The sequence below is a fragment of the Drosophila subobscura genome, chromosome U (assembly GCF_008121235.1).
Source record: "Drosophila subobscura isolate 14011-0131.10 chromosome U, UCBerk_Dsub_1.0, whole genome shotgun sequence".
Classification (NCBI taxonomy): Eukaryota; Metazoa; Arthropoda; class Insecta; order Diptera; family Drosophilidae; genus Drosophila; species Drosophila subobscura.
In genome coordinates this window covers 10,530,816-10,545,447 of record NC_048534.1, presented here as the reverse complement: position 1 = coordinate 10,545,447, position 14,632 = coordinate 10,530,816, and the positions used below count along the sequence as shown (strand labels likewise).

General features: G+C 37.1%; 1 protein-coding gene across 1 annotated transcript in view; it reads right to left on the bottom strand.

Moving 5' to 3' along the window:
* Positions 1 to 14,632, bottom strand: part of LOC117900545 (nesprin-1) — a 104,547-nt gene that overhangs the window by 86,751 nt on the left and 3,164 nt on the right. Inside the window, 4 exon segments of the mRNA XM_034810945.1 lie at positions 44 to 320; positions 382 to 548; positions 1,161 to 1,433; positions 5,786 to 5,847. Of these exon segments, the coding sequence (XP_034666836.1) occupies positions 44 to 320; positions 382 to 548; positions 1,161 to 1,433; positions 5,786 to 5,847 (779 nt within the window).

The following is a 14,632-nucleotide window of genomic DNA, read 5'->3' as shown; positions in this document are numbered from 1 at the left end:
TTAGAGAGATGTTCTCCGTGAAAGCAAAGCCGAATGTTCCCACCTTTGGTTCGGGATACTTGTGCAAGAATTGTGCCACATATGTCATGATGCTCTTCTCATCTGGCTTGGGTACATCCACATCCTCAGCGTCCAAGAGTTTGGCAATGCCCAACTTGCTTTCGGCCACATCGAAAGCTGTCTCCAAACGCTGACGGTTGCTGGCCTTCTTTAGCTCTGCTAAATTAACCAAATTCGCTTTAATGGCATCGATCAGGGCTAGGAAAGCGACGCCATCTCTCCAGCTGGCGCCGAAATCTTTCACCTCCACGCCACTGTCTCTGTGAGGGTATAATAATTAGCATTTCATTTCATTTTCCCATATACTTATTCGCTACTCACTTTGGCAAGGCATTTGTCACCCAATTGAGTAGCGTTTTTCTGGCTCCCTGCTTCCATTTCTCAGCTTTAAGGTCGCCATGCTTTTGATTGCCAACACTGTCGAGGGAGCTAACCGAACCACCAATACCATGACCCAAATATTCTAGGTTGCGGCTGTTCTCCTCGATCTGTGGGATTGTTTTGAGACATTAATAAGTGAAAGAGTTACCTTAAATGCTGTGATATGTGGGGGGTTGTTTAATGGTTCAACTTAAGATATGAGAGTGCCTCAAAAGATACGATGGCTACCAACTAAAAAATAAGGGGAAAACCTCTACCAAAAATATATGAGGGTATGCACAAAATCTCACAATAACAAGAAAAAACATTTAGATCAGCGATGGGCAAACTACAAGAACAGTTCTTTTATAACAGTTGCCCACCGCTGATAAAGACAGAGACGACAGATTGACAGCAATATTCGGACCTACCTGTGGCGCATAATTTATAACTACAACTAAGTTTTTCCGCCTCTTTTTACGAAGCTTGTGTGTAGGGTTTTAATATGGTATAATAGTAATATAAGAAAAAGAAGTATTTCATTGGGTTAATTTACGTTGACAAAAGTTTTTGTGCATCGGTGGAGTGTTCGTGTACATTTCTCTACTGGTGCTGGTAGCCTCGTGAGAATGGTGTACATACAACTAGCAGAAAACCAATTTTTTTCCTCAATTTTGTGATAAAAAACTGGTGCACTTTTTGTGGGTTTGTTACAGTAGGAAATGTAGGATCATATTTACCTGGAAGTACAATATGATTGTCCATATCAAACCCAACACAACTGGTGGTCTCCCATCCACCAGATCTGCGGGATTAATATTGACCAATTTTATACGCTTGCTGGCCAAAAACTGCAGCGCTGTATTGGCATTGCTAAGGAAATGTGGTCGTCTCAGTACACGGCCCTTCTCCACGGGCAAACGTTCACCGGACAGCACTTCGAGCAATGCAATTAATTTTGTGCCATCGCGTAAATCATTGATTAAATCATCAATACGAAGCGGTGGAACACGCTGCAAAGAAAAGAGAAGAGTTTAAGAGGTGAAAAAGGGAAGTAACTTTCTGTGTGTTTAAATTGTTTATAATTTAAATATATTTCTAACTATTATTCATGCTATTTTTCAACCCATTTCAGCTACTTACCACAGCTATTTTCGTATAGAAACATATAACTTCACCTTTAAACAAAGATGTTCTGTTTATTCCATCTAATGAGCACCTCAACAAGGTCGAGTACCCTCCAACAAAACACTTTCAAGTGCCCTCTAGTGTAGTTTTTAATAACATTTTGATGTGCGATATGCATTCATATTCATGGCTCAATCAACAAACTTAATGGTCCACACAGCAGCAACATTTAATGGTTTTTCTTTTTGGGCAATTGAAGTTGCTTTCAGGCTGCTTTTACATAATTTCATTGCTTTGGCTAATCAATCAAATGCAATGTCTGCACATCACAGGCAATCATTAAATCAATTAAAATAGTTAAAGTCGCTTAGCTTTTTTGGCTTGGCGATAATTTGCGACAAATTGGCCAAAGACACGAGCCGGCATTTGTCTTGAATTTTCACCGCACAAGATTACAATTTCTGCAAGTTAATGGCACATTGCGGGGCGCCCGCAGCGGAAGTGCCGTCAGAAAACAGAGCAAAACCAAACGAAGGAAAGGGCATGGAACGGAATGGTTGGAAAATACTTTTGTAATTGAGTGTAGCATTTAATTGAGCTTTTTCTGTCTCTGTGGCCAAATAGTTGGTGCAACAAAAGTTTTCACCCAAACAATGACAACGACAAGGGAGTTCGTTCTTGGGTGAAGTTTTCATTTCGCTCTGCGGGAAAAGTTTCTCAATTTTTTTGTGTGAATTCTACTCCAAAAGGCAGACATTGCGAAATCAATTGCAATGTTTCCGTTTCCTGCTCAACCAAGACACACGCCTCTTTTCCATTTCCCCTCCTTTTCTTTTGTTGCTGGAATTTATGCTGTCATAGTGTTTTTATCTATTTTTTATCGTACCCTTCCGCTCAAGCACCTAATACCCTCTGGACATGAAATCAAAATGGGTCTTACGGGGTTAATCGAAAAATGTATGCGGCTGCTTGACTTGGTCAAAGCTCTTAAAGATAATAATTACCGCCAGCTTAGGTAAAAAGTAGTTAAGTTCCTTTAGTCTGTTTTTATGTGTTAAAGATATTTCCGCATTTTAGAAACCATAGGCTGGAGTATGGAGTACCTACGAGTATGTTCTGTTTGTGTTTTATGTCATCTTGTTATGTTTTTCTTTGTAATCTTAAATGTGTTTTTTGTTAGCTTTTGTTTTGTTTTTCGTCAAACCAGTTTATGAAAAATATGTTACAGAACGTGTTAAGATAATTACATGCTAGATAAAAACATAAAATGGAAAAGATTTACCTCACAATGTGGCAATGAATGTATTAATATTTATATTTTATTAATAGTTTCTTTACTTAATCTTTGCTTTACTTCAACGTATACGATACGATGTTCTTAAAAGCCTTATAAAAGCGTTTTACAAAGAAATTTTAGACACATTTTAAACTATTCAAATACTGCAACTACCTCGAATTGTGTTTCATTAAGTCTGCACTTCGAATCCATAAAATCTTTAACTATAAATAGCCATTCTCTCTCCGAAACCATCACCACTTTAACACATATAGACTTAGTGCGACCTTCTCTCTTGTCACCTGTCTAAAGCTCAATTAGATTTTACAGCCTGACAAATGTTTCGTCTCCAGCCGCTGTCTGTATGCCACTTTCACAGACAAAACGAAATCCTTTCTAATTTAAGCAGCCATACTGTGTGTGGATCCTTTCTCTTTAGTTTGATTGCAATTTTCTGTAAAATTCACATGGAAATGGGGCTAGTGGCGGTGGCGGCAGCACCCACTATTATATCCACAGCTCGTGGCGAGGCGTTGCCATCAATTATGTCATAAAAATGTGAAAAATGACAAGGGGCCCGCTCGAAAATTGAGCATACAAAACAGACCATGACGTCGCTGTGGTCTGTGTTCATTTAGATGTTCAACCGTATCGTATAAATTAGCTAATCAATTTTAATCAAATTCTATGAAAGCAAGAGTGCAGAGCGGTTTTTTCGGTCGTCACAGGCCCCACTGGAACTTGTTCACCTTGAACTGGGCTGAGTATTTGGGCAGCGTTTTTGTCTATTCAAACACAAAGCTGGAAATGTGTGGAATCGAGACACTCATCACAAAAGTATTTACAGGAGACAAAAAACTGCCCGCAGCATTGCCTGCTTGCTGAAATCTCAGAAACCATTTCTCCAAGTGTAAATGCAAATTGACAGCCTCAGAGCAAAGTTTCAATAGGCAAAAATAAAAATTAAATAAATTACTTTTTACTTGTGTTTTTTTTTTTGTGAGTTATTTATGACCTGAAAATTAAACAAAATGATAATGAAATGTGTGTTAACCAATTGTTGTGCAATAGCCAAAGGCAGAGTGAGAAACATCAACAATTTGCCGTTGTCATGATGCATATTATAAGCGTAAGTGACTCATTTGCATGTTGCATAAGTACTCGTACTCGCAGATGTTATACACGTAGATGTCGACTCCTTGGGGTGGGATTGAAATATGACTTCAATCAGGGGCAACCCACGCATACGTGTTCGCAGAGGCCGGCCCAGTGCCTGTTGTGTGTTTGCTCCTTTTATGAGTAGAGCTTGCAGTTGCAGTTGGAGTTGGAGTTGCAGTTGGAGTTGCAGCCAGCCGACTTAGCCCCCGAGTTCAAGAACTGGTTTCTGCCAACCATATTGGAATAATTGCCGGCCGGCCGGCAACAGCTTTTGTCGTACCTACATGTGTGTATGTGTGTATAAGAAATTGCCGGTTCATGTCTGTAGATTGCCGTTGGTATTAAAAGATAACACATTAGACACACAAACGCAACATGGCACTCACTCATGCTCTTGCCTTTTACTCTGACACGACTCCCCACACTCTTCTGTGACTCTCGCGACTTGCATTAAATCCACTATCGGGCACGGTCTGGGTCTGGGCTTCGGGTTTTGGGGTAAAAGTAAGTCAGTAGGCGGTCGCGTGGGCTTCGCTCATGCTGGGGTTAATGGCAATTGCAATCTGTGGCCCGAAACGGAACTATCTCCGTACGACACATTAATGCAACTCTCTTGTTGCGTCCACGACTTGACTTTACTTTAAGCCATGTCTCAAAAACAGCAGTCAATTTCTGCCATTCTCTCTCTCTCCTCTTTTTTTTTGCTCTCTGTCGATGTGGTTTCATTTCATAGACACAAATGCGTCTTGTGTGGAATTTCTTGCATTGCACTATGGGCGAAGTCCCCGATTTTTGGAATATATTTTTTGTATGTACATATATTTAATTTCAAGAAATTGTTTTAGCATCAAACAAATGTTAATATGAAAAATATTTTATCATTTAACTGCTTCATTTTCGGGCAAAAAAAAAAATTATGCATACATATTAAATCCTTCAAATCACAAAATGGATGTGAACCATAGAGATTTGCCCATGGTGCATTGGTTCTCGGCTTCGGTGCGTGTTTGAAAGTTATTCTTGGAAGACTTCAAACGGAAGAATAGCACAGGAGAGTGCTGTGTGCCGTGCATGGTTTGAATATTTTTAAGACATGATAAATGTTTGCCACAACACGAAGAGGTATGCACATACTCGTACGCGTATGCTAATGAAAGAAGTATGTACATACATCACATATTCGCAAGGAGAGTAGCAAGCTCATAGAAGAAGTAAGAGGTAACCCATCAAACATAATAAACACAGCACTCGTGGCCATCTACACATTCTGCGACTGAAAGCACATATCTAGACATTTTTATGACATATCCAACTTATCTGCACATCAAAAGATCACACAAACACCCAAAAAACAAACTAATATTAACACAGAAATATTACACTTTTCACGGATTTTCTGAACAATAAGCAACCCAAAATGACAACCTTCAAATGTCAAGCTTTTTCATATACTTTCAATCAAAATTATATGAACAATTATTTCTGTGCTTATTATTTCCATCATAATTATGAGTATTTGTGAAATAAATGCTTAAATATGCTTATCACGCTTGAAATCCGTTTTTGCATTTGCAAGTGGGCGACAATGACACGCCCTTTAACCTATTTTTTGGACTACGGGTTTAGTTTTATTTGGTTTTGGCCAGAGACGAAAAACCTCTCACGTTTCACGTTTATCTAAATAATCAATATGCAAATTTCAATGCCACCAAATGTAGACAAAATTAATTTGCACACTCAAGACGTTTGAAGAAAATCGATGGGAATACGGATAGATAGAGAGATACTAGATACTCGACTCACCTTCAATAGGTATGAATTAATCCAATTAGTGAATGTCTTCTTCTGCACACGTTCTTGCTCCTCTGCAAAGGTAGGGAAATGAAAAGGAAAAGCATTAGAAAATAAGACAAAGTACTGCCGCTCGGCATTTGCAATTAATTGTGAGACAAGTGATCAACCGTCGACGGAGACATAAAAGGAGAAATGAAAACAAGATATCGAGACCTAAAGACACCCGATAAGATACATTTCCTAGTAGGTATACGGTACAAGGCACTTGTAGCCGTTTTTGTTTATTTTTTGCTTGCGCTTGGCTTGTCGCTAATGTTTGCATTAATTGAATTATCAGTTAAGTCGTACAAATAGAAGGAAATTAACACGATGACATCATGTTTTGTTTTTGATGAGATTTTTATCGCCAAACTTTTTATTGTGGCTTGCTCAGCTTTAAAAGATTATTTCTTTATATTGTTGTATGTTTGACCTGCATGTAGACGTGCGCTTCAGAAACTGCGTTAAGGAGTAAAACACTATCAAGATATTAATAAGAAAATCGTGTAGATTGGATAATAAATATATCTAGATTTTTCTGCATCTATATCACATACATTTGTACCTTCATCGATAGCTCAAACCTAGTAAGACTTTTACTGGAAACAACTGGACAGGGAGAGATATTCTGGCAGCAAAGATTTCCTTAAAAATTAATCATTCATATGACTAATTTCTCAACACATCAAATCCAAAAAATCCATAAGCCATTAGCCACAAAATAATTAAAAACGAGAAGGGACGTGTGAGACGCTTCTTACGCGTCACAACTTTTATACCCGGCACTCAGTACTACATCTGCAACTTAGCGGTTATTTGTCAAATTTTACATTTTTTCTTCATCTGTCATCTACATCAACAACACTACTCACGCCAACACGCTCCTTTAGCTCGCCACCCTCCCCTATAGACACACACTGCAGAGTCGCGGCAGAGTCAGCGGCAGAGGAAGCGGCAGAGGCAGCGGCAGAGGCAGAGGCAGTGACGTGTCAGGGGCCAGGCCATAAACAGCGCGAAGCAGAGTGTGAATGCTGCGGGACGGGGTGGGTTTGGCTACTGCAAATTAATTTCTTCATTGTGGCTATAATAATGATCCAATCGTATCCCAATTTGGTGATCTGATAGATATGGTCATTCCCTACGGAATGGCGTTTTTAGTTTTCTGCTATCTTCAAAATTGTAGATTTGGGAGGTTTTCGCCCCTTTGCGGAGGCGGAAGGGGCGTGGCTCATTTTGAAATACACTTGTAACAGTGTGAGCATACAGAAGTCTGGATGCAAAATTTGGTGGCTCTAGCTCTTATAGTCTCTGAGTACTAGGCGCTCATCAGGACGGACAGACGGACAGACGGACAGACGGACAGACAGACAGACAGACAGAGACTCGGCTATTGATGCTGATCAAGAATATATATACTTTATGGGGTCGGAAACGTTTCCTTCTGTGCGTTACATACAACCGTTATGTGCACAAATACAATATACCCTATTTACTCTTCGAGTACCGGGTATAATTAAATAGTATCGTTGACCCTTTGCCTGCGTCAAAGAACGTACCAAATAATTATAAACAGAAATCTCACCCGACTGGCCAAAGCAAATATTTACTCCCCATATTTCAGACATTTTTTTGTGTGGTTTAATTACCTCAATTTAATTTTCAGAGCCGAAAAATTGCAATAATAAACAAAACGCTAAAAAAACGGAACATTTTTGTAAACAATTAACGAAGGAAACACACACAACCAGAAGAGCCATTCGCATCCAATTTGGGGCGGGGAAAAGTGCAGCTAAAATGGAATGGCAGCCAGCAGCTGTCCATAAGCCCCTTTTTGTCTCAAAAAACAAAGACATGGCCCATGGGTGCGTGGTCTGGCAATTGTCCAAACGCATGCCAACGGAAAATACTACGATACGAAAATAGATTTCCTCATAATAAATAACAAATTTATGGAAAACTTCTACAGTCAGACACGAAGAATGCTGGGAATAAGAATTATTATATAAAATAAATCGAAATTGCCGAGCTCTAAAGCAAATTATCACAACAATTTACAAAGTAAGAACACAAATTGTAATAATTAATTTGAGATACAAATCATTTTGAAATTATATGCACATTTTGTCTCTTTTCCAACATTTATTTTCTAGAATTTCAAATTTCATTCATTTAATGCGGGAGTGACGCAATTTTCTCAGGCTGACAAAAGATTATTTAAATAGAAATTAGTTCAAGGTTGCCAACAATTTGCAATAGCAACTGAAAGTCGCTCAAAAACATACTCGTATTTATGTATTGTATATATGTACATACATATGTGTTAGTATTTCTAATTTCAAATAAATATTTTTTAGATATTTTGCAATTTATTCATTGAAATGAACTTGAGGCAAGGTTCTAAATACAAATCAAAACTTGTGTGATTTTTCTGCGACGGTTTAAAAGTTCCCTAATGGCGTGTAAACATTTGATGTAGCATAAGATCTATAATAAATTAGTGAAGGAATTTTTAAATGTGGCATTCCCAAATGAAATTTACGAATCTAGCGACAGTGATTGCCAGGAGGGGAATAATTCTAAAAAAGAACATTGAAAATGTTTTATAACTAGGAAGAAAAATTCGATCCGCCTTTATCGAAAACGTTCATTTAAATGATGCCTTCATGGGCACGTACTACAGATTCCCTCAATAATATCCACAACTAATACCCAAAGATTACTTGACCCGCATTTTTCATCACATCAACATAAAGGTCATACGCTCCATTAGAGACAATGGAGTTGCAAAATGAATTTGTCATCGCTACAAATATTTCTATCAAGACTGCAGACTTTAGGAGGAGGGTAATTTTTTGTTCCTGAAGCAGCTTTCAAAAAAAATATCTCTGAGGACTTTAAGCTTACAAAAATGGGATAACTATTGACATCAAATAGAACCACAGACACATTCAGCGGCATCAGAGCGGGGTTCCCAGCGAAACTTTTGTTAAAATTAGACTTGACCCAGTAGAAAATACCTTTCTTATCTATAGAATGTGCAAGTAGATTCCCGTCTTTATCTTTGCAATAATCATCACATTTTTGTTTCTTTTTTTGTCTGATAAAAGTAGTTGAGCAACGAAAAATAATAACACAAAAGTACAAATGATTTATGGCCTACTAAATATGAACTAATCAACGGCGTACATTTATTTATTTTTGGACAGAACGCAAAACTCAAAACGTTATGGAAAAACTAGTTTTTATTTTTAAAATTAAATTTATTCAGTGTGTGCCAAATGCGGTAGATACTTTGGTGTCACTTTAATTTATGCCAGAAGCATCGTCAGAAGAGGAGTTTTTTTTTAGCAACATTTTTCAGGTTTTACTCGAAACGAGTCTGAGCTGAAGAGCAGGGGCTACACTTTTGGCCAAAACAACTTAATTGTTTGGGAATACGATTACCCGTATCAGGTCATAAGACAAACAAGGAGAGATATTGTTTTGTTTCTAATCAAGTAAAAGTGAATTCATTAAAGAAGTGGTCCCTCTTTCCTTCTCTCCAAGAAGAGAAACAAATTGTTTGTGGAACTTGAATGGCTTTTTCTGGAGTCTTAATTCTTGGCACGTGATATGAAATGGTTAAAAATCAGCAACATCTACAGCTAAAAAGTATCGTTCAGTTTGAATTTCAGCTCGAACTGGTTTAAACTTCATTTTATGCCACATAATTCTGGTTAAAACCAAATAAAAACGATTCAGTGATATTTTAAAAGGTTTTTTGAGGCCACAAATTAATTTTTTGCTATTTCCATTACCATTCAAATACATTTTTGTAATTATTCAATGCTATTCTCAATTTTCGCAAACAAACTTCCCACGGCTGAGGTAAATTATACACCCGGAAAAAAGTAAAAGCCTATCGAAAAGTCTACGAAGCAAAATTTTGGGAGCGTGCCATTCCATGTTAAGGTCCACCAAACCTCTAACAATAGGGCCAAAAACCAGGCCAAAGAGTAACGATTGAACGTTCAAGTTGAATGACTTTTGGGTTTTCGGGCTTTAATTTCAATTTCCATTTCAATAATGATGTATGAAGTGATCACTAGACACCCAAAAACATATATAGCCCCCTTAGGCGGTGCAGATTCTACAACAAAAGAATACAAAGAATACCAAAAGCTGGGGATAAATTGTTTTCTTCTCTTGTCGGTGATTCTTATGAATGGATGGGTTCTGTCTGCCAGTCAGTCAGTCACTGAGTTAATGATGATGATTATACTGATGGGTCGACTGATTATTATTTATGCTCATTTTGTTATTTTTTCTGTTTAATGAGCGTATCTAAAAGTACAAGGTGGCTGTGTAAAAAATCATTGAAAAATTATGAATGAAAAGCAAACTTTTCCGCCATTTATTGAGCGTGAAAAATTGTTTTTATATTAAAGAAAAAGTTAGAGAAAGAAAGAAATAAAGAAAACTACTACTGCAAAAGGGCAGATCTGTTCGGTCAGTCGCCCATTCGTCTGGGCTTTGGCCTAGTTACAGACGGAAAACAACACCGCAAATAGAAATGAAGCTGAAAACCCGAATAAAATGAAGTATTCCAATGGTAAAAATAGTTTATTTACTTTCACGCATAGCTAATTGTTTGGGTTTCCCTCACAACACGAAAAAGAAAGAGCACACAAAAAAATACAAGAAAATGTTCTTTTACATTTGCATAAACAAAAGGCAATCGAATCGATGCGATACGAGAAGAGGGGAGTGTTGTGTTCTGTGCTCTCTGCATTTTCGTTGTTCGAAATGTTTGACTAAAGAACCGATATAAAGCATATGTTTTTGGGGCAAAAGCAACGGAAATGCGTCGAATTCCAAGGGGGAATCGAGGCGCAGTTGGCAGGCGATTTCCGTAATACAAAAATTCATGTTTATTTGCTTGGAATTTAGAGATTTTAGAGTACGTTTCGTAACTACCCCCCATTGAGCTGTTAACAATAAAGATTTTACAATTCCAATTCTACAAGCAATAAATATAAATATTTTAAAGAAATTAATGGCACAATTAGGTCATAAATTAATTTAAAAATGTTCCAAAATAATCTAAATCAAGCCAATCAATCTAGTTCTAGCAAGCCTGGGTTTTATCTAAAATTCAAGGATAAATTCAATGTTTAATGTTAACAAATGCTGTTAACAAAGTAATAATGAAATCAAGAATTGTCAATTACGATTAACAAAGTAATAAATCAACACAAATAATGATATCAAAAACGTATTTCAAAGTACGTACTTATTTCGCTACTTTTAATCTGTATGTAATCCGTATTTTATCTAGGGATCAACAATTTTATCAGATTCAACAAGAGAATATCTGTATCTCAGACTTCTATAGGGTTAGCTCACGTTTCATCACTTCAAGATCCCTATGATCTGTGGATTATAAAAATCTTGCCAGCTACGAATTAAAACCACATGAAGTTATGTCAGAATTTTGTGGAAGACTTTTCCAAACGAATACTTTATAAGTTTCGATATAGGTCAATGCATTTCAACGATAAGAATTCCATGAAAAGTTATCAAATGGGAAATACCTTTCCCTATCACGCATACTTAAAAAAAAAGATTATTAATAACCACCAACAACAAATTAAGTAACTTTATCTAAACTAAAGCTGACTCAGACATTTCAAGATTATATTCCAAAGTTCAGTTCTAGATAGAGATAAAATTCTAAAGGAAAGTGAAACCAAAGTTGTTGGCCTTGTGTGTAAGATATGAGCCAAAGGTTACAGTCAGCCACTAAAAGCTCAAGTTCAAAATTCCAAACAATATTTCCCAGAATGCAAAAATGAAATACCGGAAAAACGAACAATTTTTTTATATTTTTGTAATATTAAATCTAAGTTTTAATGCCCAGAACCCACTAAAAGCCACTGAGGTGTGTCATGAGGATGCACTTGTTGTTTGGCACCCTCGTTCGACGGTCCATATATAAAATAATAAGACAAAACTGTGCATAAATTATCTGTTTGGTGGGGGTGGGGCAATATGTTGTTGACAGCGTCTGTGGTATTACTTAACATAACGCTTGAGTGCCTTTAACAGGTTGTGTCAGTGTGCCTCACCCATCTCCCGTTGAACATGTCATAAATTGTTTTCTTTCGCAGCTACTTGAAAATAATAGAAGCAAATATGATATGTATAGAGTATTTTATATACAAATGTACATGTGTACTCGTATGTACTCATGAATAGATAAGCTATTTCATCATGCTAGAGACGATTGAAGTATATGATAAGTATCTCACATATACCAAAATCTAGAGGCGTTTATTTGTTTAGTTTGTTTGTTTATTTTTGTCATTAATACCATTCAAGTTAACCCAAACAGATAAGGCAAGAAAATAAATGATGGATCACCTAAAAATAAAATATACACAATCTGTGGGGTTATACTTAAAAAAGAAATCAATTTTATTTGCTGTACAAAGCGGCAAAGTGGGAAGAATTCAAATCTATCAAAGAAGCGCTACCACAAAAACTTCAAAAGATTCTTCTGCCCACAATCGTAGCTGTAAAATTATGATGGAAGCAGGAGGGAAGCTGAAATTTCTATGCCACATGCCAGCAACATCTGTGAGAATTTGCTGCAAAAATATGCACAGCGTAGGAACAGCTAATGATCAATGAGTTATCTGCAAGCTGAAGATTTAATGCTGCAAGAACATGGGGTAAAGGATGGGCCAGCATCTGCTCGCAAGAAAGATCTCGAAGACTGTGGTCGAATAAAAGATACTAAGAAAAAATTGCTTGAAGATGTGTAGGAGGACGTCAAGAGTCCGCTCTACTTCAACATACAGAAGATGATCTGCCACAAATGGCAACCAAAAATTTGCTACTGCAAGTTATGCAGAATGAGGACCACAACACCCACATCAGAGCACAATTTATATGGGTTAAGAGCAAACTTTTATTTATGAAAAAAAGATTTTGGTGTGTAAATCTCAGCTCTGTTTTCAATGGCACCTTTGGGGGGCGCCATCTAGTGGCTGACCACATTTTAGGCATCAATTAAATGCCGCTAAACTACATTGAACAATAAATAATATTGAGACTGACAGATGGACAGACACCGACAACAAAAGCAGCAACAATGACAGCTAGCAAGAGCGCTAGCTGCTTCAATAAATAATTCAACGATGATCTCAGTTGTACGGCTGCTGCTCATTGTTCTGGGATTGTTCCGTTCCGTTTATATTCTGTGTGTGTGTAGATTACACTCTGACACACAGGCGGACAGACGGATACGACACATAGATCACATCAGATAACGTTTGATGGGGTTTTTGTTGCTGTTTTTTTTTTTCAAATACGAATACAGTAGAATCTCTGAAACTAGAATGTGCGAGTTCTAAAAGTGTTTAGAAATTGGAACCGGCCAATGAAGATACAACTGAAAATTTCAACATATAAAAATTCCTACAACATTTTCAGTCACAGGAACAAATTTTAAAATTTTTGAAATTAATTTTAATTAAAATATGAATAATCCAGCAGACATTTTTCTCAGAAAAAGATTATTGTCTGCAAGAATATTTCTATCAACGTTTTATCTCTCGTTACCGTTTTCCTTTTGTTTTAAATGTATTGTTAATTTTCATTGATTGTCCCTCTCTCTCTCTCTGGCTCTGTCTTTCTCTCCCTCTTGATGAGCCACATAAATCATATTCATAGTCAAATTTGTTTGGTTTTGAATTGTGGCTTTGATGAACCTTCAATATGTAAAAGCGAGTATTTACCGCAATCGATATTATAAATATTCGAAAGAGTCGACAGGTTTTATTTGTTGTGTTTTTGCACACACATTAAAATGACATTAAGTATATAATTGTTTGGAAAGTGGGACAGAAGCCCCGTGTATGGCGAAACAAAGTAAAAAGCTAACCCAATCAATAGTTCAATATACTAGATACAAATGGGGGACTCTGCTCAGCCATCAATTAGTGAACGCTTGACGTACATTTATACATTTTATAAGAAATTTATAAAGTGATGTGTGCTGGGTGCTTTGTGTATGTCAAGAGCATTTCACGATACTCAATCACTGGGTGAGAGCACACATTTAAGGCACATTTCGTTGCTTTCTCAAACCAATAAATATAGCCAAGTCGAGAACTTCTTTTCGGGCAACACGCCACATCAAAATGTTTGACAGGAACTTCCTTTCCAGCGAGCTTCCCTTTCTTGGCAAAAGTAAAATACTAAAACTCACGCAAACGTTTATTTATGCTTACTAATTGTCACATCAAAATGCCTAGCGATTTATAATATTATCGAGTTGTGTTATAGAATACCGTACAAAAAACAAGGCAGAGTAAGCATATTCCTTTTAACATTTCCATCTTGAACTTGAAATCTTCACCAGTCACCTGTGCGTTTTAATCTACAAAACTTTTGGAAAGCCCAAAAGAACACGCAATATCCATAAAAGCGGAGACTTCACCATGATAATCATTTATGTGTGTGTATTATTTAATAGATAATGCATGCAGACAACTGAATGTCAGGGCGTATCTATAGATAAAAGTGATACATAAAGATAGATAGACGGCTATGTACATTATCGTCAAGTGCAGCCAAAAATTGCGCTAGCCATTGAAAGGATCGGCGCAACCAAACAGATATTTGTACATATATTTATATAGAAAGATAGCAAAAAAGAGAGAGACGAGAAAGGGGGACAGACAGACCGCCAGACAGCTAACCTGCCTGCCTTCTTGCCTGCCTCTGCCCGACACTTAATTGGTTGTTGTGCTTAACATAATAACAGCCGAG